Below are 23,496 nucleotides of genomic sequence, written 5' to 3' on the forward strand. Positions count from 1 at the left end.
CCCCAGGCCAGAGATACCCCTTGCTTTGTCTCCTCATCAGTGGGTGCCACAGATCCCTGTGTCCCTCCAGGTTATGGGTGGTCCAGATCCTCAGACCTATGTCATTTTTGGAGTTAGCATTCCATTTCTTGGGGCTCCGGGTGGGGCGGGGCAAGGGGTGAGCGGGATGTACACACTGACCCCTGTTGTCTTTGGTCTAGGTCATGGCTACTTCATCCCCTGGATTCACTGTGACGCATCCAGGTAGGCACCTGGCTTTGGACCCCAGCACTCAGTGCAGGGATGCAGGGTTTAGAGTTAAGGGGATATCCCTGTTGGATGGGGGAAGGGTATGGGCAGTGGGGTAACAGTGGCATCTGGGGAGCCTGGAGAGGTGAGTAGGGGGAGGTGGTGAGCTGAGGACAGATGGATGGCTCTGGAGCATGACTGGGTGGACAGGAGTGGACAGTGGACAGCCAGAACAAGGTCTGTGGTGCAGGAGTGATTTGAAGGATTAGGTCCAAGCCCTAAGTGTGTACCAGATAGCAAGATACACAGGACAAGGAAACTGGCCCAGGGGTTCCAGCTTTTCAGGACGGGTTTGTGGAGGAGGTGGGAATGAATGTCAGAGGACTCAACCAGGATGGGAGAGTCCTTAGAAGGAGCCTGGCTGTCAGCAGAGGAAAGCTGGAGGGCATGGCCCTGACAGGGCGAACCCTGAAGTGTTGGGAGAAGCTATAGGTCCAGGGTTGCTGGCCCTGGGCCAGGTGGCTGGAGGCCAGAGATACCCCTCGCTTTGTCTCCTCATCAGTGGGTGCCACAGATCCCTGGGTCTCTTTTTCAGAGCTGAGTGGTGCCTTTGGAAGGCCCTGTAGGTTAGATAGAGCCCAATCAGACCCAACAAGGCAATGTGGTAGGAAGCAGTGGGTGGGACCACAGGCAGGCAGGGTCCACACACTGATCAATAGGAGACTCCCAATCCCATCTGTGGCTGGGTGACTGGGGTTTTATGTCTCTGTTGCTCAGCCTAAATTCTGGGTCCATATAGTGTCTTTGGTTCAGGGTCTGTCCTGATATCACAGAGTAGCAAGGTTGGCCCTCACTGTTCAGGCATCTACCTCTGCTTACCATGTCTCTAAGGCTGCCAGTGTTTTACTTTGATATGGTAGATACCCCACCCCAGGATCAAAGGGGCAGAGATGGGGGAGGCACCACTGAGAGGGAGAGGAAGAGGGAGAGGGCCCTCTCCCTCTGAGGGCAAGGGCGGGGTCACATGGGAGGCAGGACCTTGACTCTGATGGGACATGTGAGTTTGCTCTGGGCCAGACTAGGATCAGAGATGTGATAGGTTACAGCAGGTGATCAGCCTGCAGCTGCAGGAAGGGAGACAGTCAGGCAATGATATCTCATTGTCTGTTGTGTTCTACTTAAGTATTTGAGTCTTAAAACAATGCTGGCCAAAGCTAAAACTGAATTAAAGTGCCAGGAAGGACATGGGACATGGGAGACCCACATCTTCCTGAGCATCTGGCCGTGCCTTCTTGGGAAGATAGTGAGTTTAGCTAGAGAAGAGGCATCGCATGGAATCTACGCGGCACTCCTCTGGCCTAGGACTTTGGATGTCGTTGGTTCTGAAACTTCCATCTATCTCCCTAAGTTTAGGCTTCAGGTTTCTCCTGCTTCTCCTTGTTCCGTTTCAATTCACCTGCCCAGACAATCTTGGGAAAAAGTGGATCCAATCTGAAGTACCCAGACTTGGGAAACATGTTCAAGCCCAGTGAGACCTGGAGCCTAGCCCCAGCTCTCCCTCCTCTGCTTTCCAAGGCTCCATGCTGAAGCCTGGCCTTTCCACTCTTAGACCCTGGGGCTCTACCCAGACCCCAGCCAGAGCTGACCTGTCATGCTCTCTCCTCCTTTCCTTAGCCATGCCCCTTCTGCAGTCTGCCAACCCAATCCTGGGGGCAGGGGGAGGCACTTCCTTGCTGCCTGACAGGCAGTGCAGGCTGGTACTAGCTCTCCCTCCACCCTGCTGGCTGAGCCTCCTTGGGGAGGTTTTCTTCTGTTGTGATGGATTCTCTGTGCTACAGATGCACCAGATTCTCAGAAATCCTTCGCCTCAGATCAGAGATTTCCTGGGGATTGAAAATGCTGAGCCTGCCTTTGCTTGCCAAGGGCTAAGACAGAATGTTCTGTGAGCAAGCAAAGCCGGCTCTCTGATTTGAGGCCAGTAAATGGACGTCCCATGTGGCCCTGTGAAGTAGATGAGCCTCACCATAGCTTGGACAGGACAGGACTTTAAGATCTCCAAGAATATGCACTGTGTAGTAGGGCGTCTGCCCTGGAGTCCCCAAGGCTGGGGAATTGGGACAGAAGGGCTCAGTTGCTTCATTGAATAGTGAGAGTGTGCACCCTCACAACCCTGGGGGCTCATCTGGCTATACTGGCTGGTAGATAAGTGACTTGGGAACTAGGGACCTCTCTGCCTCCGTCTCTCTGTGAAGAGCAAGCTGTTGCCACATACTACCGTAGCCATGTTGGCATCAGGGATGGAGAGGAAGGTGGGAGGTCCTGGATGAGATCTTCAGGTGGCGCTGTGTCATGGTGGTCGTGGCAGGGTTGTCAGGATCCCTGGGACAGACAGGCGACAGAGAGAGCCAGGCCTCTCTCTGAATATGGGGTGCAGAGACAAGCTTACCTGAGGGGCTCTCAGTGTCCCCAATCTGAGCCCCAGCCCTGAATTGGATTCTGCAGTCTTGGCCTGAGCTATGGGGGCAGGAAATTCACCAGCCTCTCAGTGTCTAGGCTGCTAGTACTTGGAATAGAGTACTTGCTTAGCACTCTGAAATGGCGCTTTGTGTCCCATTCTATGTGATTGTCCCCCACCTCATAGGGACACAATTACCAGAGTGCCACCAGAGAAAGGACTTGATTTTGCCAGCTGTGTGCAGGGTCCCTGGGCCTGCCAGGAAGAGGCTGGGGCCATCCAAACGGTTCACTTAGCAGCAAGTCTACCATGAGCCCCACTTGCTGGGCATGGAGGGTCCCTTTTGCTTCTTGGACTGTGCACACACTGCCCACCAACTGCTAGGATATGGAACAGGGGTAGGGGTGGATTCTTTAAAGAGAATTCAAACTGCTGAGGTGTCCATTTTGCTGGGGACACAGATGAAGCTGCTGGCCGTGTTCCACCCACAGAGGGGTCCTGATGGGAATTACCCAATCTATTGGGAGTTACTCCAGCAGTTCCTCCTGCAGCAGGACAGAGAAGAGGGTCAGGCAGAGACAGCAGGGATAGGCTGACCCTGGAGAGGCAGGAGAGGAGACATTGCACTCAAGAGGGTACCTGGGAGGATGTAAGATGACGTTTGAAGGGACAGAGGACAGGCCTTGTGGGATTCATAGGGGTGAGTGCCTGGACCTAGTAGGGGGCAGTGTTTGAGTCCTAGGATCCCGCACTGGCCCTAGTGGGAATGGGAGAACTGGGGAGGGTCTCCAAGGTGAGGTGGAAGGTGGGAGGAGGGAGGGCACTGGCCCATGAGGGGTGGGGAAGCTCTGTTGAGTGGCCTTTGGGGTACCTTATATCTCCCAGCTATATCTCAGAGGTCTTCTCTCCACAGGATCTCCAGGGCGGGTGGCTGCTGACAGCCCCGGGCCTGAGCGACCACACAGTGAGATGCCCACGTATGTGAATATCCCCATCAGCCCCACCTCCAGACCGCAGCTGCACTACATGGACTTGGAGCTACCGGGGGCCAGTGCGGGTGTGCGAGGTGAGTTACAACCGGGGACCTCAGTGGGTAGTTGTGATCTTAGCACTGGGCCTGAGCCCCAGGTGCATCCTCAGAGGCTGTAAGTGACCTTCCCAAACATCCAAGACCTTCAGCTCCTGCCCCCACCCACCAGAGTTCTGACAGGATTGCTGGGGTGGGAATGGAGACGGATCAGAGTGCCCACCAGCTCTATCACCTGGGGCACCTGCAGAGAAGAGGGACCTGCAGGCTGGAGCAGGGGCAGCTGGGCTGGGGGATGTTCCTGTTGGGTCCACTCACTGTGGGCTGCTTTCAGGGGCCAGCACCTCCCGCTATGCCCAGATCGACATCGCAGCTACAGAGACAGCACATCGCGTCGGGGTCCGGCATGCGCAGACTCGGGAGGAACGGTTGCCAGAGTTGGAGCAGCGGAAGAAGGGGCCCTGAGGCTGGGACTGGCTGGGCACATGGCCAGCTGGACTGTCCAACATGGCCAGGCAGGGATGGTGGCCTTTTGGGGCTAGAGACCTTGGCCTGTCTGTGTACTCTGGTGGTCAGTAATTGAAGCTGAGTCTTGACCTCCTGCTGCAGTGGTGGCTGTGGCTGGTCTTTGTGCATTGGAATGAGTAGTCGTAAGTTCTGGGCCCATACCATATCAGTTCATTCCAATGTGTGAAAGGCATGTAGCAGCCTCCTTTTTGCCAGCAGGGTCTCTTGCCTCACTGGTGGCCAAGACTTGACTTGAACAAGTTCTCCTATGCCATGGGGTCACCAAGAGACCCATCTCCAGGAATCGGTAGCCTCAGTGTCTGCCACAACAGCACTACTAAGCTGCCCGGTTGAAAGGGAAAGTCTCCCAGGCCTGGAATGCAAGCTGTACTACCCATCCTGGAAGAGGTGACCACGATGACAGTTTGCACTTGCAGACCACTCTGCACTGGTCCTGTACTCAGAGGGACCTGTGACTTGCCACCGCTGTATCACTGACTTGCTCTGCGGCTGGGACACTGGAGCCCCCTCCCCTTCTCCTACAGTGTCTCTCTAGAGCAAGGCTCTGTACCTTGGGATGAAGACCATGGTGGGGACAAGTCTGTTTCCACTTGTCATCTTGTTGGGACCTACTCCAGCAGTCGGGTACATGGTTTTAAATCCCCACTGTTACATTTTTAACAATTTATATTATTTTCCAAAAGCTGTGAGGTCTTTCACATGTGATTGGTGCCCTGGACTGGGTGGGAACAACACCTTGCTGCTGAGCCAAGGGGTTTAGGGATGGGCATGTATGGTGGTGCCAGGTTGGCATTTACAGATGCCCCTATTTGATATTTTCAGGACGGAGTTTCTGGGGTGGCAGCTCTCCTGCCCTGCCTGCCTTAGTGCTATGGGGAGAAGCTTTGGCAGAGACTCCTCCCAGACACCAGTCCCATCCTCTTCTCTTCTGCTTTTCCTCCTCCAAGGAGTCCAGTTGTCTTTGGTTGTCTGATGTGGGGATGAGAAGCATCTTGTTCCTTCGAGGCCCCTGGTGTTGGCAGGTAGCTCATGCCACCCACAGGTGTCCACTGGCTAGCACAAGGACATCACTGGCTGCTGACACAGCTCCTCATATATGACTGTCTTCAGGGAGTTAAAAGTTTAGGAACTGAGTGTGTGTGTGTGTGTGTGTGTGTGTGCATGTGTGTGTCCATCAGTGATACCAGCTCATGGGGAGCTGAGCAAAAATGACTGCCAGGAATCTGAGGCAGCCTAGCTAAATTGGTGTGTTTTGGGACAATCAGGACTCTTTCAGAATAAACAGGAGAACTAGAGTTCAGATCCCCGGTGCTCACAAAAATGTAGGCGGGTGTGGTGGCCCTTCTGTCATCCCAGCCCTTGGAAAACTTCCTCAGGAGGAAGCTGGCATATCGATGGCATACCAGATACACTGCCATATTGGAAGATATGGCAGGATTAGTGAATTCCAGGTTCAGATAGAGACTGACCCAAATTTTGTGCACACAATTAAGAAAAACATCCAGTATCAACTTTGGGCCGCCACATAAGTGCACACACATGTGACTAGGTAGCCTCCCCACATTTACCCACACATTTAAACACACACACACACACACCACATATGGCAACAATTTTATTTCATATAAATGGCATTCTAAGTAGGCATTGCCTACTGAGAAGCCATACCTCCACCCCGCCCACCTGCCATCAATCACTGGGAGAAGCCACGCTGCCATTGAGATCCAGCGTATCTGGTAACTCACTGTGCATGTGGACCTTGCTGGGCAGTTGGACATTGCTGATGGGTGTGGAGGCTCAGGTGGTTTGTCCTGCTACAAGATGCTGCCCCCTGGTGGGTGGAGGCTGAGCAGGTGCACATCTTTCTTCCTCATTTGTTGTCAAAGCTGAGTGTCTAGAGGACTGGGTAGATGTGCCTGCTGCCGTCAGGGTGTATGTTGGTGGTGCTCCTATTTTCATTTCCCTCGTGATCAAAGGAACCGCAGATTCTCAGGCACTCTGTAACTCAGAACGGCCCCTCTGCGTGTCCTGCTTTTAGCTTTTTTGAATTGGGCTGTTTATTAAGATAGCATAGACGAACACTTGCTAATAATGTTTGCCATCAGAGGTTTTTTTTTTTTTTTTTTTTTTTTTTTTTGTAGCAAGATAGGATCTCATGTAGCTCAAGCCAGCCTCAGATCCACCATATAGCCAAGGATGACCTGAACTTCTGATCTTCCTATGCCGATCTTCCTATGCCTATCTTCCAAGCACCAGGACTACAGGCTTGTACCACCACGCTCAGCTTATGCTGCCAGGGACCAAACCAGGGCTTCATGTGTGCTAAGCAAGCAAGCATACCACCTGCTCAGCCACACACCCAGCACCTAGATCCAGACTTGCTACTAAAGATTGCAACCCCACCCATCCTCCAATTTCAACTGTCTGAAGATTTCTTGTTATCATGTCACTCTATGAGCATGGCCATCTTGAGGTCACCTGTCAGTCTAGGTTCAGCCCACCCATTCTTCACGTGGCCCACGAGGATGGTCTGTGCCTCTGTGTGCCCATGTCCTGTGCTTGCTGCATGCAGCTCTGGTCACGTGACCGAGAACTCCAGGGCAGCGATGCCCAGCGTCTCTACTCTCCCCTCCTTGCTAAACAGTTATCCTTGGAATGCAACTTCCTGTGACCACCATTCATACATGGTCAACACTGCTCTAACTGTGTGGTCTCATCTCAGAATATCCCAAATCAGGCTGCAAACATTTTTTGGTTGGTGGTGAGTCTCTTCTCCAAGCTTCTGAACTATCCCAGGGAAGAGCTGTTGGCTGCTGTTGGTATCACAACCTTCGAGCACCTCTCCTGGCCTGAGTCCCATGTTTTCTTTCTTGACTTGAAGCCTTCATCTTCAGGAGCATCAGGAACTGAAGAAACGGTGCATAACTGATGCTTTGGAACCCATTTCTAGAGCTAACTCAGCACGGTGCTGAGGTTCACACATTTAGATACTGTCCCGGCTCACAAGCACACCATACGTTATGCCTCTCACTTTCTGCTCAGTCAGGTTGCTTACAGCTAGAACAGCTAGGAGTGAACTTGCTATGGTATTCTTGTCTTAGGACATGCATACATGATAGTGCCAGTGCAGGATGTATGGTAGGGTGGTGTAGTTTCACCACAGCACACTCCACTGCATGTGTGCACACACGCACGCGTGCACACACACACGTATACATATTCATACCCAGCTGGGGACTCTGCACTCAGACGTCCTAAGGGAGTGGTATTTAGGAGCATCACACTGGGAGAATCTGCAGTTCCCCACCACCTGTACAGTCAGCTGCCCCTTCTCGTGCTGCTGACCATGTGGATATCTTCACTGGTGAAGAGTCTATGTGATCCTTTTGCTCTTTAAAAAAGAACTGGCTGGACAATTCTCTATGCAGTTTAGATTAGCCATTTCTGATATACTACAAATATTTCCTTCTTGGATGTAAGATCTCCTGTGCTCAGGATAACTTGAACTTCTGATCCTCCTGCCTCCACTTCCTCAGTACTGAGATTACAGGTGTGTGCACTATACCCAGTTCATGAGGTTGGGGGACTGACCACAGGGCTCTGCGCATGCTAAATGGGTACTTTGCTAGTGGAGCCCCAGCCCTTCATTTTCTGCTGACTTCCTTCGTGGAAACTTTACTGAGCAGATTTCCAATTCTGATGAGTCCAACAAACTTTTCTCAAGTAGACCATCAGCCCATTTAAGAGCTTGGCCTAACTTCAGGAAAACCATTTTTCCTGGTTTTGTTGTTGCGGTTGGAGACAGGTTTTCTGGAACTCCCTCTGTAGACCAGGCTGGCCTTGAACTCAGGCTGCCTTTGCCTCCTGAGTGTTGGGATCAAAGGTGTGTACCCCACAACCCTCATCATCTCCTAGTTCTTATCAGCATGGTTTGCACACCGCCTATGACCCATTTTGCATTGTGTCTGAAGCAAGGGGACCTTAATTTTCCCCAGTGAGCCAAGTGGCTCCAGCTCCTTTTACTGTGAAGACACTCTTTTGTCAACCCAGTCGCCTCTCTTGAATCTACAAGTGCCACTCAGGTCCCTGCATCCCAGTGTCTCCCCACAGGTCATCCAGCATCTATGCCATCTACCCACCGACCTGCTGGCTCCTTTCTGCTGTCATTCTTTAACTGTGAGTCACCCTGTGGTCATAGGACCTTAGCTTTGGGTTGGACAAGTAGGACACAGGTCATTTTCCCCAGAAAGAATGCTTTAAAAGACATTTTATTCATTGTGTGAACCCATGTGCCGTAGCACCCATAGTGAGAGGACAACTTGCAGGAACCTGTTCTCCTTTACCACATTGTGACTGGTGACCTGTCAGCCTGAGGACTTTCAGTCACTGTTGCTAGGTGGCAGAGCCTGCTAGCCAGAACCGCATCTAAGTTTGTAGCTTGAGGTTCCCTTGCGGTGGGAGTCACACTCACCCAGGGAGGTTTGCAGGGTCTGATTTCTGAGAGCTTAGTCAGGAGTGGCCTCCTGACTAGAGATCTGCTCCAGAAGCAGGCAGCTCCCACACAGATCACACCTCTCCCTAACATAGCTGTGGGCTCTCTATTACTCACTCTGAGATGGTTCACTGGGCTGTGTACTGCTACGTTATTCAACGTGCCCATTTCTAAGCCTTAGCATGCAGCCATGGCCTCTGGCTCTAGGGATGGAGACAAACATTAGTGAAGGTGCATCTGACAGCCAGGCACTCCCCCAGCAGTTGACTCTGAGCCTGGTATCCAAGGCCCAGTGTCTATCCCAGTCCCCTGGGCTGTGAGGCACAGGAGGCTTTGGTGTTGGGCTGAACCAGAAAGGCAGAGCTGAGACCCTAGCAACAAGAATTTCTCTGGGCCTCAGAAACTGCTGAGGGTTCTGGGAAGATATCTACTAGTGCGCAGAGGGACACATCCCAGCTGGCCTGGATGGTGGCAGACACAGCATGGGTAAGGGAACCACACTGCCTGCTGTTCCTTGCGGCTGCTGTCCTTAACCCACGGGCTTCTTGCATGATGCCCTGGGGGTTTCACCCATATAGGAGTATCTATGAGTGGTCACTTGTGTACAGGTACACATGTAAGTGTGTGCACACATCAGAGAGTGGGAGAGTGCCTTCTCCCATATACTCCACCTTTGTTTATTTGGCTGGGATAAACTTTCTCTGCCTCTCAAGTGCTGGGACTGCAGGTAAGTAAACACACCAAGGCTCTGCAGATCCAAACTGTAGACCTCAAGCTTGCTGTATGAACATTTTACTCACTGAGCCTCTTTCAGGCTTTGATATTCTTAAACATGGTTAACTGCGCACCCCTGATAGGCAGATTCCAATTTCTGAGCTGAGATTCAGCAGCTAACAAACTCAATGGCCTGATCTTCCAGGATCAGCTGCTGGGGTCAGACAAAATTTTGGCATTCTGTGTGAGGGAACAGAGACTGGATCTGGATATGGAAGCCGATCAAGGTCTTTTGGGGGTGGGGGTGGGGGCAGAAAATGTTTGCCCTACAAGACCTGCAGGCTTTCACCTCTGCCATCTTTGTCCTGAAATCTCTTGATTTAAAACTGTCTGGGGCCAGATCCCCAGAGAGGGAGAGGGTGCGTGAAGCAGGGGGGGGGGGGGGTGTGGAAATGCTTCCAGGGGGGTAGACTAGGCTTCCCCTTCCCCCTTTCATCTGTAACTTCATTTGCCATGGCTCAATGGACCCATCCTTCGAGATACCAGGCAAGGACTCCAGGGCTCAAAATTCTGCCATGTATTTAAGGACTCCGTACAGAACGTTTCCAGTGGCAGACAGGTTTATGTGATTTCAATATAAACTGTTTTGCTGCAGCTCGGAGGCCAGTAGCGGTACCCAAGGCCCTTGTCCAGGGTGGTGACAACTACACTTGCTTGAAAGAAAATAAGTCCTTGCCAGCCACTGTAGGATCAGCTTGGTATTTCAAGGGATCCTCCTTGCCACAGTGGTCAGCCACACCAGTCACCTCAGGTCTATGCAAGCCGATGACATGCTGACAGCTCCCGGTGTCTTCAAGTGTTCTCTCTAGGCTGCTGCTGGTAGCTTCTGGTCCTCAGAGCTCATTGTGCCGAGCCCTCGAGACCCTGCTGGACAGGTCTTGTAGATGCTTCTTCACCTGTATAAGGGGACACCTGTCAGCGGGGACACCATGGCAAGCCTGCTATCACGAGATCACATGAGACAGCTGAAATCCAGTACTACACACTCTGGCTCATCTTCCACTACATAGCCACCCAGACCATGTCATAAGTAAGGACAGAGCTCAGCGCAGACTCAAAAACAGAAGGAATGCTAAAAAACAAACAGCTGGAAGCAGATCACCCCAAAAGACAATGACACTGTGGAGACTCTATGGTGGCCCTGAAGGCTGTGACTCTTCCTCACAGCGGTGGATGCCTACAGGGGGTCACAGAGAACTCTACTGATCCCTTAATTCCACAAGGGCACAAACAGCCATACTGACCTTCCAGACACGGACCTGGCTTGATCTGTGGTTTTAATGAGTTCTCTCACTGACAGCTGCTAGCACTACCCTTCATACGTGACCTGTGGTTTGATGTCAGTAGCTGGTAGGTCTCAAAGCATACTATGGGGTCCTGGCACCCCTAGTTGATGTTCCAGATTCACAGGGTCCCTCATTGCAACAAGTCTCTTAGTGGCCAGGGCAGCCACGAATGTGCTTGAATTTTAGTCCTGTGAAAACCCCCAAATCCTATGGTAACCTCAACAATGGCCTCTGAGCCCTAGAGATTTAGGCTCCTGCTGTTCTATGCACTATTCCACTTCTCAGAGCTTATTTATCTTTGTGCAGTTAACTCTCTGCTCAACCTGAGAAGGTACAGGAGGGAATCGCCCATGCTGGCCACAGCCCCAGATTTCATGAGACAAGGTGTCCTCGGGGGTTCCCAGCACATGTGGGGACTGTTGACACAGCTGGTCTGCCTTTGCTTGTTCGCACTGTTCTGCCTCCACTAACCCAGAGATTGTTTCTTAAAGGGCTCCTGGGGACCCCACTGCCTCTGCAGGCCACCTATGTCATATCCCCATGTGGCCAGTCTGGGATCCAAGCCCACACCTCAGCAGGCCAGGAAACAGCTCCCTGTCCAGAGGCTCCCTTGGCTGCTACAATGCTGGCTGCCTTCCATGTCTATCTACAGGCATGTACATCTGATCTGACATGTTGTCTACAGGCACAGTGTCTGCTGAGCATCTCCCATGCTGAATACCCAGCCACTCACAGTTCCAATGAACTGCATTTGTGTTTCCCTGAGTCAGGAGGTCATGTTTGTCTAAGAACCAAGGGAAGGCTTAACAGGACTGGGCGCAGGGACAGAGGAGTGGAGGACGGCATCCCCACCTTGTAGCCCAGCTCCTTGGTCTTCTCCTCCAGCAGCACGTACTTCTCCTTGTTGCGGCTGATGTGCTCGGGGTCGCCGATGCTCTCCACGTGCTTCAGCTTCTGATGGGAAATCTCCAGCTGCTTCTGGTAGTGGTTGTGCTTTTCAATTTTGGCCTCGAAGTGCTTGAGCTCCTCCTAGAACACATCAGGAACTTCGTCTCCCCGCAGTTGGAGCCTTGAGGTGCCTGTCTCTTATCCACCGATAGTCCAGGCCACGGCTGGCAACTCCTGGGCTGCACGCCTGAGGGCTGCACATGCTTACTGCTATTGTCCACCAGAACCTGATGGCAGCGGAGACCTTTGAACTCCCATCCCTGGATACCTTCTTTCCCGATGACTCGGGATGGTCACCCATCTTCCACCTTCAGGAGATCATAACTAAGGCAGGCTGGATTTGGGGATCTAAGGTCTCTTCCCAGGGCCACAAAAGCTACACCCTTGTGAGGATGGCCTTGTGTCCACCTCAGTGCCCCTGCCCCTTAGGGCTCCTTTGCTTCTCACAGGTTGCCTGCTGCTGGAATGTTCCCTGCCTGCTCCCTTTTACCTCCTGGGTCCAGTGATCACTGAGGGGTCAGTGGTGGCCTCCAAAAACGCCACCTCTGGAGCTCCTTGGGCACAGACACGCTGGAGAAGTCTTGGATGACTTGGGGACCTTGACTATACAGGTCCCAAGCATGTCCTATCCTACTCTAAATAGCAAGAAACTCTCAACAATCCCATTTAGAAGATATTGCCCCCATCAGCTTCCTGGAGTTCCTCCCACACCGCATCCTGGGCCAGGCACATGGCCGTTCATCCCTCTCAGCCGTCACAGCACAGAGCGGGACAGGCCACCCCACCATGCTGCACACAGGAAGCACTGGCACTGCTGGCGTGAGTGGCGTGTGCCCGCCTGCTACCACTTGACTGCCGACCAGGATGACGGGGACTGCAGAGGCAAAGGGGCAGGAAGGGAAAGGGTCAGGACAAGAACACAAACGCACTGTGGATGAGGAAAAGGAACAGAGAACCTGGCCCCATTAGAGACCACAACAGAAGGCGACACAGCTTTGTCCCAGTTTCCTTACCCTGAATGACTCCAGTTCCTTCTCAGTGAAGTTGGCAGACTGAGCCAGGTCCCACAGATCTATCACCCGGGGCTCTTCAAACTCTGCAGGAGAGCAAGGGCTGTCTATAGGTGGCAAGTCAGGACACACCTCGGTGCTGGGGGCCAAGTGGCTTGTGTCATCCCAAGGGAATAGTGTGGGTTGCAACTTGGGAGCACTAAGTACCTGGTCTGTGCTCACAGCTTAGCTGCAGCTCGATTGAAACCCGACGACACCAGTGGAGGGGGTCACATGCTCTAGACCCAGAATCACCTGCTACCCCTGCCCAGGGCCATCAGCCTGCTCCTGGCTCTCAATTGAGGGGGTGTGACTGAGAGCACCGGTATGACAGGACCATGAAGATCCAGCTGGGCACTAGGGAGGGCTGTTACCAAGTCAAGGCTGAGGTTTGCCCATTCACATTTTAGCTCCCATGATCCCTAGACTAGGTTCCCTGGCCTCAGAAAATCCTGCTGTCCACAGGGCCCTTTCCCATCCATGACCCAAGAGAACCCTGGTTCTCCAGAGAATATAGGAGTTAGGCCTATACTCCCACAGGCAGGCCAGTGGAAGAAGCCAAGGGACTTTTTAGATGCAGCTCTCTAGGAGATGGCCCATGGAGGGCAGGATGGTGGATAGAGAAAGTGATGACAACTAACACTGACCATGGCCAGGCTCCCTTTTATAGCCCCACTGGCCTGAGACAGACTGGTCATCTCTACAGCACGCAATCTCTGGAGAGGGAGCAATGACTTCACAACAGTCCTTGAGACCAGCCCCACAAGAGCACACCATGCCTGCAAGGCCTTGCAGGTGCTCCCCAGAAGGTTTGCCTGGGCCCATGCTGTCTAAGGCTGTTCATGGAGGACTTTGTCTATTGCTGGACACAAAACTAGCCCTGCCCCCAACCCCCCACAATGCCACTGCCTCCTGGAGCCCCAGGGATAGACAGCAAGCCTGGCCCTAGTACTCATGTAAGTCTTTTATTATTATTATTATTATTATTATTATTATTATTATTATTATTATTATTATTATATGTAAGTACACTGTCGCTGTCTTCAGACACTCCAGAAGAGGGAGTCAGATCTCGTTACAGATGGTTATGAGCCACCATGTGGTTGCTGGGATTTGAACTCCGGACCTTTGGAAGAGCAGTCGGGTGCTCTTACCCACTGAGCCATCTCTCCAGCCCTCATGTAAGTCTTGAGAGGGTGGGGTTGTCACTGCAGCAGAAGCTGGCACCCTGCTTGATACAAGGGCCATAGGCCAGCATGGGCCTTTAGCTATCCCAGACTGGGCTCCACTGGCAAGGGGATTCAGAGACACTCCTGTGTGATGTTTACCAAGGCTGAAAGACAGCCTGGATGGAGGGCCACTCTGCTACTCTCTTATCAAAATAAGTTTGATGACAGGACTGATGGCCGACCCAGAACATTTTTAAAAAAATTAACCTTTATTTTATATGCATGAACATTTTGCCTGCACGTATGTCTGTGTACCATAGGCAAACAGTGCCCACGGAGGCCATTAGAGGGCACTGGATCGCCTGGGCCTGGAGTTACAGATAGTTGTGAGCTGCTATGTGGGTGCTGGAGATAGAACCCAGGTCCTCTGCAGTAGGCCAGTACTCTGAATCGCTGAGCCATCTTTCCAGTTCCCAGCCTAGACACTTATATTACAGCTCCAGGAAGTGGGGCCCAGGACAGGCCACTGACAACTGAGTATGACAAGTCTCCTAGATACTCCTGGGCCCATGCACCTGTCCCCAGGGCTTACCAGTGGTGGAGCCATAGCCCTGGTGGCTGACCTTCCTCAGGCGGTCCAGGCCCTGGTTGATACTGCGCAGTCTGTCCTTCAGCTCACTGTGCTTGCTGGTCAGGGTGTCGCTCTTGATGTGGGCCATGTCCAAGGGACTGAGAAGGTTCTCATAACCTTCTGTGGAACAAGACACAGAATGTTTGACAAGAACTGGCATCTTAGTGGCCAAGATGGCTCCACGTCCACCCACGGGCCATACCTCTGCAGCTCTCAGAGCTAGCTAATGGATGTGCTTTCTCAAAGCATCTAAGTGCGGATGTCTCAGCACCTGTATCCAAGGCTTGCCCCAGCAGTCTCCATGGTCCCTAATGCCTCCTACATTCTCAGGCCTCCTACTTGGCAAGGTCACACTACTTAGAACTCACGGTAGCTGGATTAGGTTAGAGTGGTGGCCTGTTACATCAGGGCACCTCAGTCACCCCAGAAGCAATCTGTATAGCTGTACTGACTGATATAAAAACCGTATGCATTCATGAACATGGGTAGAAACATAAGAGAAGTGTTCCACAACCCAAGGCAACCGTGTCCCACTGTGCCCGCCCAGAACACTCGGGTGTAGGCGGACGAACCTTCAGCTCGGCTCACTGTGTCTAGCAGCACATTGTACTCGTGGATCTTCTCTTTGTAATGCAGAAACTCTCTCCACAACTTGTCCAGCTCTTCACTGGAGAATTTCCCTGATGTCTTTGCCTAAGAGGAAACAGCCTGGGTGACCATGTCTGTCCGGTCATCAGCACACCCCAAGGAGTTCAGGCACCTATCAGCTGTATCCTTGCTCCAGGGCAAAGAACTTGGGGCTGTTCTTACCCCCTGCAAGCCTTGTGATCCTCTCCTAGGTGTGTGCACCAGGAAAAGAAAAATCAATTTGGAAGCTCCTGATGGGCAGTGCCTCTGTTCCTTGAAGTCCCGATTTGACAGGACTGGACAGAGAAGGACTCTGAAGAAGGGGCCTACATCTGCTTAACTCTTCCCACTGTGTACACACTGAGAACAGCAGGGCCTTCCTAATAGTCCAGCAGGGACCAGATCAGTGTAACCCAGACAGGCTATCCCAGGAGCTGGACCAAGTGAACCTGTGGCACTGAACCAATGCCATATCCCAAGGTTCACCCCACACCTGTGCTCTTTGCTTTGTCTGCACCACAAAGCAAAGGTGGGCCAGACCCAGTACTGCCCACTTTCCCAATCACGGTATCATGAGCCCACACCAACATCTGTACACAGCTGAGGGTTCCTTTCCTAAGCCCAGAAGCAAGACCACAGACCAGACCAAAGAAAGGAAACACAGCTACCTGACCTGACTGATAACTGTGTGATTTAGCCACACACCATGAAGAGCACATCTAAGACTGCAGTCCTGACAGCTAGGAGCAGCTCTGCTGAGCAAGAGTAACCAACCAGGACAGCTCAGACTTCACAGAAAAGAGAATATGTGCACAGATCATGTCTCGCGGTGAAGCCAGCAGCCTGAGTTGGTGTAAAGGTGACAGCAGACAGAGCCCCCCAGTCCCACATCATCGGCACGTGTTTCAGAAGACAAGGGGGAAAATGGCAGGTGGTACCTTGTGCCACAGTTTTTCCAGCCTGGGGTCCCCCAGCTCATCCTGGGTGTCTTCATCGAGGGCGTTGCTGTGCACCATCTGGGTGTCCTTCCTCCCATCGAGTCCGTATCTGGCCAGGATGACTAGAGAGGGGGCATTTGATTTTTATTGGACACTGTCTCCCTTACTAGGCAGAAGCTGCCACAGGAGCCTGTCTGATGAGTCTGCTTCTCCTTTTCTAGAAGATTCCTTTCACACACACACACACACACACACACACACACACACACACACACACACCAGTGGCTACACGAGATCTGGGGAAGACACGCACCAGCTTAGGTTCCCAAGGCCAGGGACTCACAAGGCATCCTGGGTTCCATCACAGATGCTCCCTGCTTGAGCTCTCCTGAATCAGGAGCTCATGGGCAGGGAGGGTATGTGCTGATGTTTGGACTGAGCAGTCTCCTGAGTGTCAGGGTGATGGCTAGGAGAGGCTGGCCAATAGGCACCTAGCCTCTGAGATGTCCAGGCTCTATGCATGCCCACAGCCCTTTTGGCACCCTTTGTCACTAACACAGAATGGGCAAACCTGCCAACTGACTTCAAAAATGACTGTCCTGTAACTTCCATGCCCCTGCCAGCCAGACTACCCTGGAACTTGCATACCACGTGAAGCCACCCATGCCTGCTTGGTGAGAGGGCTTGCTTGATCCCTGCTCTTAAGGGCAGAGAGACTCCTAGGCCTAACTTCTGCTTAGCTGCTGAGGATCTGTCCCTCACCTGTGACCCTGTCTTCTCTGGAAAGGGTACAGAATTTCTGTGGTGTTACTTTGTCATCTCTAAGCTGGTGATCCCAGTATTTTCTTGGGCCTTCATCCAACCTGGTAGCCCTGGTGCCCAGGGTGGGTTAGGGTAGGAGGAGAACTAGATAAGTGGGGAACACGAGCTCCATTAGACTCGGGCCCATAGGCAAATTGCTCAAGACTGTTCAGAGTTGAGACTGAGCAAGCTCCGAACCCTGGAGTGCTAAGCTCTGTATGAAATGGAGTCCCAGGGAGCTGAGCAACTCACAGAAGTTCCCTGCAGTGTCCAGGCCCAGCCTGGGGAATGAGGCAGCCCTGGGAATGGCAGTGGGCATGTCCCTGAACAGCTTCCCCACAGGACTGAGTCCATGTGGGGTTTTGCACTGGACCCGAGGGTCTAGATGATGCAGTTCCCATGAGACTAGCCCTTAAGGATCTGGCCTGGCCCAGGTAGAGCTGGTTATAGTTAAGGGGCCCAACCCTTCCATATGATTACCAGCAGCATCTGTTTCTTAGACCCAGGTTCTGGGTCTGGACCCTGCGTTTTGGTCCCCTAGATGAGGGGCCAGTATTGACAATGACTTGAGCAGTGAAGGGAGGGCCCAAATGGACCACACCCAGAAGGTGTCCTGCACCCATCTCCGGCAGCAAGAGCTCCACCAAGGGCTTAGAAGGGTCAACTTCATGTGTCAGCTCCTAATCCTGTCAGGTCTGCTGCTCTATGAGCCAGACCCTGTCAAGCTGGAAGAAGCTAACCCCACCCAGGACACTGGCTAAGCCAGAGGACGGTGGTCACCAGCTCTCTTCCTGGCCTTCTGCGTTCCTCTATTTCTTAGCCCAACTCTATCTCTGCAGAGCTGGCTGCCCACTTCCTTCTGGCAGCTCCCAGCCTCCTCTCCTAGGGAGCCAACTTCACATTCACCATCACGCCTGAGGAAGGGACTCTATAAAGAGCAACTCCTGCCATAGCAGAGACCTTAGCACTGAGGGTTAGTTCTGAGGAAGCTGCTTGTATGAACCTTGGTTATAGTTCAGTTGCTTGTAACAGCCAACATTAACTCCCATCACCCATTCTGCATACCAGTGCTACCTTACAGGGGGCACTACCCTCAGTTTGGGACTACTATGAGAGGCAGGGCATGCCTAGGTCATGTGGAAAGCAGTGTGTTAGCACAAGGATCAGGGGTGTGGCAGTGATGGGGGTCAAACGTGCCTCTGGTTAGCCAGTGGGTGGCAGAGCAGGGATAGAACCTCACGCCCAGGGCAGGCAGAAGAGCTGGTGGCCAGTCTATGGGCTATGTCCCGAATGTCACAGGGTGGCACATAATGAACCCAACTCTTCCTATCAATGCCCGACTGTGGGCTGAGGGTGTGAGGAAGATGGGAGGAGAATCCAAGTGGAGCACACACCCATCCTCTAGACCTAAGGATCCATGTGTGCACTAAGTATGCACAATGCATACGCCATGTGAAACTCTGCCCAATCTTCCATGTCCACACAAGGAAATCAAGGAAATGCTCACAACCCACCTTGCCAGCACAGCCTGAGATCAGACCCACTTCCTCATCTGGGTGACAGCATCCTTTGCATCCTAGCCAAACAGCTCCAGAGCCTTTGGTTGCCTGGGTATCAATGTACCAAGGCCCTAGCCCTGACTCTCTCCCAATATTCATAAAACAGCACTGGAGCTTTTGAGCAAACCCAGGGCATGTGTCCTCAGGTGAGTCACCTCATAGGCTGCACTTGCTGTCACAATGTCCCCCTACTCCAGTCCCTCAACTTGGCCTGGGGGCTGGTGGCTCCCCCCCCCCCGCCCCCCCTGTGAGAATAGGAAGGTACCGTTGAGGTTGTGGATCAGTTTTGCTTCTTTCTCCCCATCCTTATCTAAGCCTTCCACCTTCAGCTTTTTCCAGTTGAGTTCATCCCTCTCTTGTATCTTCAGGTCAGAATGCAGCTCGGCCAGCCTCACAGGAGACAGATGAAGCTGCCCAAGAAGAAAGGAGCGACATGCGATAAGCCGATGTGTGACGTACCATGGGCAACAAGACTGACCTGGGGGAGGGGGAACTGGGAGTTCAGAGTGGACAGGGCTGGAAGTCACTGACAAGATACACAGGGACTTCAAAGACTGATGACGCCTATGTCAGGAGCCCAGCTAGGGACATAGCTGAGTGTGTCTGGAAATCCCAGGTCCAGGAGAAAGCCAAGGGCTGTCAGAAGCCTCCTGCAGCGGGGCACCACACCTTTCCCATGCTGACACCTGGAGCTACGGACCAGGTAAAGGATACATATCCATTGAAGGGCTGGACTTGGTGAGGAAATGAGTTATTTTTACAAGAAATAGGAGAAGAAAAAAGAATCACCACATAGTAGAAGATTAAATTTATAAAAAAAACCTTGCCAATATAATCTTACTTTTTTTTTTTTTGAGGTACTAGGACCAGATTCAGGGCCTTGTACAAAGTAGACATGCTACCACAGAGAGATTCTATCTCAGAATCAGTTAGGACTCTGCTCCCAGGGGACCTGAGAGGTCAGCTCCTGTAATCTGAATACATTTTATTTAAGAGGACGAGACTTGGGTCTCTGAGAGGATGTGGTAAACCTGCAGAGGTTTCCCTACCCCAACTCCAAGGAGAGTCCTTTGCTCCCCACACTGCCCAGGAGTCTTCATCTTGCAACACACTGGGCACGTCAGATCGCTGAGTCAGGACAGACATGTCCCAAACCCCCTCACAGCTCATCATCCTAAGTATGTCTATGAAACAGGAACCGGGTAACGCCAGAGTCAGGGCACGAAGGGCTAGACTGCCATGAAGCAATCCCCCCTCCTCCCACAAGTCTCAAACTGCCCAATCTCACAAGATGGAGGTGGGCTCCATGCCTTTGCAGAGCTCTCCCATACCCGACTCCACTCCCTGGGGTATCAAGACAGACCTCAGCTCTTCTAAAGGTGGACTGGGCATGGGGCAAGGCAAAGAGCTCTGCCACACTTTCTCTTCCACCTCATACATGATAAACTACAAGGATAAAACTTCTCCTGGATGGTGAAGATCATTGAGAACCCCCCAAAGGCTCCAACCCAGGAAAGGCCTAGGTGAGCACTTTTTTTTTTTTTTTTTTGGTTTTTCGAGACAGGGTTTCTCTGTGTAGCCCTGGCTGTCCTGGCACTCACTTTGTAGACCAGGCTGGCCTCGAACTCAGAAATCCGCCTGCCTCTGCCTCCCGAGTGCTGGGATTAAAGGCGTGCGCCACCACGCCCGGCTGTCTAGGTGAGCACTTTAACTACTTAAAACAGTAGGGATGGGAGCTGATTGCACAGATACGGGCCTCACCCCGGAAGGGCAGAAGGCCCACCCCAAATGTTTACATGAAAGATAAGAACCTGGTGCTCTCCCCCTGAGCTCAGGTGACCTAGCAGGTAGGACCCAGCTGGAAGCCTCCCTTGTCTAGAAAGAAAAGCAGCAAAACTCAACCTGTGTTCTCAAGGCCTAGGCTCCTTGGAAGTGGAGGGAGTAGACACAGGACATCCTGTAAGGGAAGCCACTGGAAGAACATCCCCCTCCGTTCAACAGAAAAAGTGAACGCAAATCCCCTGCAGAACTGTAGGGCTAGAGGGCTGGAAGGATGTGCAGCCCAAGGCTTAGACAGGATGAAGAGAGCAGCCATCCTAACAGTGACACCAGACTGTGGGCAACCAGGAGAAATATAATCTGATGCTGCCACTGATCAGTGGCCATGGTGGAGGACCCAGAGATCACCAAGGCACAGAGAGGATGAGAGTCACCTGGCTGTGCATGTGGGGGACTGGGGGCCACCTTCTGAGTGAAAGAGATCCCAGCATCTACGGACAGCAGACCACATTTCCCCAACAGTCTTCGTGGCCCCATCCACGTCTTACTGGGTAATCCCAGGTGAAGCACACTCATCCCACTGCTCCCATGCTCTTCACACAGCCACTCCCAGCTCTGCTCTGGGACCCTTCCCCCAAAAAGCTGAACTGCTTTTCCAGGTCACAGGGCTGTCCCAAACCTTTGCAGGCTGGACACTTGTCCCTCTCTTGCAGCAGTCTCTCAAAGACACTGGCTGGCCACTAAGCAGTCTGTGAGGCACCACTCCCCTTCCCCAGAAGCCGACCTCCCAACTACCTCTCCATTCAAAGCCTCCAGGGCCAAAGTTCTACACGGTTTTCTTTTAAAAATCACTTAGTTTGCAAATTATTTACTCTCCCCTCAAACTCAAGAATGTTTAAGCTTGAGGGCTAAAGGGCAACCCTCTGCAAGCTCTAGAGGAAGATAGTGTGGCTCAGAAGGAATACTTAAACAAAAGCCCAAGGCCTAGCCTAGGACTGTAATTTGGGAGGGGACCCAAGTTCCAGGCCAGCCCTCAGGCTCTGGGTATCTCCATTTCAAAAGGAAGAGAGATTAGCATAGCTACCAAATCTAACTTCAGCATTCCCCAGACGTCCTGTAGTGTTTACCTATATTAAGGAATTCCACTCCCCTAAGGAAATGCTTTACCCAAATTAACCAGCTCCATTAGCAACTGGGGCTTCTGCAATCTCCATACAGTCTTATCTCAGGGCACGGTTTTTCTTCTTTCATTGGAGTAAATACAGATAAAGAAAAGACTTGCAAGCCAGATCCCAGGTAGAAAGCCCTCCCCCCCCCCCCCCAACCTCCATCTGAATTGGCTCTTTGGAAAATTAGCTTTTTGGGCAGAAGTGTCCACAGCTAGGAAGGGTGGGTGTCACTCATTCTTTAGGGTCCCTAATTGCACTAAAGGCAATCACAGCCCCTTACAACCAGCACTAAGTTCCTTTAGGGCCTTTGGGTCAAGATGGTCAAAGGCCCTAAGTTCCTTTAGGGCCTTTGAGGTCAAGATGGCCCACCTGACATTTAAAGGGGGGCTGTACAAAGGGTAGGCCGTTCCCCGTCCCAGAGGCTATGCTGGCCTCTCGATCAGGGCCCTGGTCTTCTTCGCTCACACGCAGCACCTCGCCCCCATCTCCGCGCGTCTCCCTGGCCCCGCTCACCCGCTTGGCCTTCTCCCATAGCTGGTTCAGCTTCTCCATGCGGAACTCCTCCCCGGACTCGCGCTTGGCGGCCATCTCGGGCTCGTTCTTCTCCCGCGAGTACTTGCCGCCATGGCCTGCTATGGGCTGGGGCACAAGCATCAGCGGCAGCAACAACAGCACTAGCAGTTGGAGCCGGGGCAGCGTAGAGCCCCTCTCTCTTCGAGGCGCCATCTTCCTCTGGCAGACTGACAGGTCTGGGTCTTGTAGGACCGCCCACCTGCAGCCCCGCCCATCAATCGGTCCCCGCGAGGGCCCGCCTCCCTTCTCAATCCGATCCCACCCAGCCCAGGCCCCGCCCATGTGACTGCCCACTTTTCGGTCTCTGGCTACGCCCTGCCCACCACCGGCAAAGAGCAAGGATCCCAAGGTATTTTCACGCTGGGGTTGCAATCTTCTGAGCTCACTAGCGGGGCTGTAAAGGAGAAGCAGCTGGGAAAGCGCACTTACGCACCGCCCCACTCCTCGTAATCACACAAGAAGTGCGGCGGGAGATGATTTTCCCATTAAACCCGGGAGCAGCTATCTCAGCTCCGTCTTTGGGACACATCCCAGACACTTCCCCTCCACCGGGTTTCTGTTTGAAAGGCTTTGTGCACTTGCCTAGTCTCTGCACCTGCAGCCCTTGAGAAAATCCAATGGACATAGTGAGGCCCAGCAAGCCTGTTGGGGATGTGGCCTGGCCTGGTGACAACTTGGTGCTCGAGGAACCCAGGAGTCTGGTACAGGCACCAGCAGTTTGGGCCCAGGAGGGACAGGCAGAAGAGTTGTCTGGTAAGGATGACCAGTGTCTTAGTCAGGGTTTCTATTCCTGCACAAACATCATGACCAAGAAGCAAGTTAGGGAGGAAAGAGTTTATTCAGCTTACACTTCCATACTGCTGTTCATCACCAAGGAAGTCAGGACTGGAACTGAAGCAGGATAGGGAGCAGGAGCTGATGCAGAGGCCATGGATTGATGTTCCTTACTGGCTTGCTTTCCCTGGCTTGTTCAGCCTGCTCTCTTATAGAACCAAGACTGCCAGCCCAGAGATGGTCCCAATCACAAGGGGACCTCCCCCCTTGATCACTAATTGAGAAAATGCCTTACAGCTGGATCTTGTGGAGGCATTTCCCTGACTGAAGCTCCTTTCTCTGTGATAACCAGAAAGGGTCTCCAATGGGGAGATACATGGAGGACAAGGGATATTTGGGGGGAGTGGTGCTTTTTTTTTTTTTTTTTTTTAAATACTTTTAAGCTGTATTTTGTGTTTCCGCAAAAAGGGTTCAGTATATCTGGAACCCTGGTGGTTTGCAGATGTTAGCACCTGTTTTCTGAGATCTTTTTTTGGTTTGGTTTGGTTAGCTCTGGTTATCCTGGCATTCACTATATAGACCAAACTAGCCTCAAACTCAGAGATCTGTATGCCTCTGCCTCCCAGATACTGAGATTAAAGGCTTGCACCACTTTGCCCGGCCTAAAATGTCTCCTTTTCATATAGGAG

At 52.4% G+C, this 23,496-nt stretch overlaps 2 protein-coding genes across 6 annotated transcripts in view; one reads left to right on the forward strand and one right to left on the reverse strand.

The window, feature by feature from the left end:
• Dok7 (docking protein 7) overlaps nucleotides 1–4,871 on the forward strand; it is a 32,490-nt gene extending 27,619 nt beyond the window's left edge. For all 4 annotated transcript variants that reach the window (XM_021163925.3, XM_021163924.2, XM_021163923.3 and 1 more), the window contains 3 exons: nucleotides 201–243; nucleotides 3,597–3,749; nucleotides 4,045–4,871. In XM_021163925.3, coding sequence (XP_021019584.2) covers nucleotides 201–243; nucleotides 3,597–3,749; nucleotides 4,045–4,175 — 327 coding nt within the window. In that variant the 3' untranslated portion in view covers nucleotides 4,176–4,871. The remainder of the gene's footprint in view (nucleotides 1–200; nucleotides 244–3,596; nucleotides 3,750–4,044) is intronic.
• Nucleotides 4,872–10,006: 5,135 nt separating this feature from the next.
• Nucleotides 10,007–22,242, reverse strand: Lrpap1 (LDL receptor related protein associated protein 1). Of its 2 annotated transcripts, none has more exons than XM_021163335.3 (8): nucleotides 21,974–22,242; nucleotides 18,778–18,922; nucleotides 16,153–16,274; nucleotides 15,160–15,280; nucleotides 14,549–14,707; nucleotides 12,752–12,834; nucleotides 11,643–11,819; nucleotides 10,007–10,400 (listed from the first exon to the last, which is right to left on the reverse strand). In XM_021163335.3, the coding sequence occupies exons 1-8, from the start codon at nucleotides 22,184–22,186 to the stop codon at nucleotides 10,338–10,340; spliced, it is 1,083 nt and encodes a 360-aa protein (XP_021018994.1). In that variant the 5' UTR covers nucleotides 22,187–22,242; the 3' UTR covers nucleotides 10,007–10,337. The 2 variants fall into 2 exon arrangements, with proteins under 2 accessions (XP_021018994.1, XP_085692760.1); XM_085836634.1 differs by having other exon boundaries at nucleotides 10,007–10,416.
• Between the last annotated feature and the right edge of the window lie 1,254 nt (nucleotides 22,243–23,496).

This window comes from Mus caroli, unplaced genomic scaffold (genome assembly GCF_978045245.1).
Source record: "Mus caroli unplaced genomic scaffold, Mus_caroli_1 scaffold_4, whole genome shotgun sequence".
NCBI lineage: Eukaryota > Metazoa > Chordata > Mammalia > Rodentia > Muridae > Mus > Mus caroli.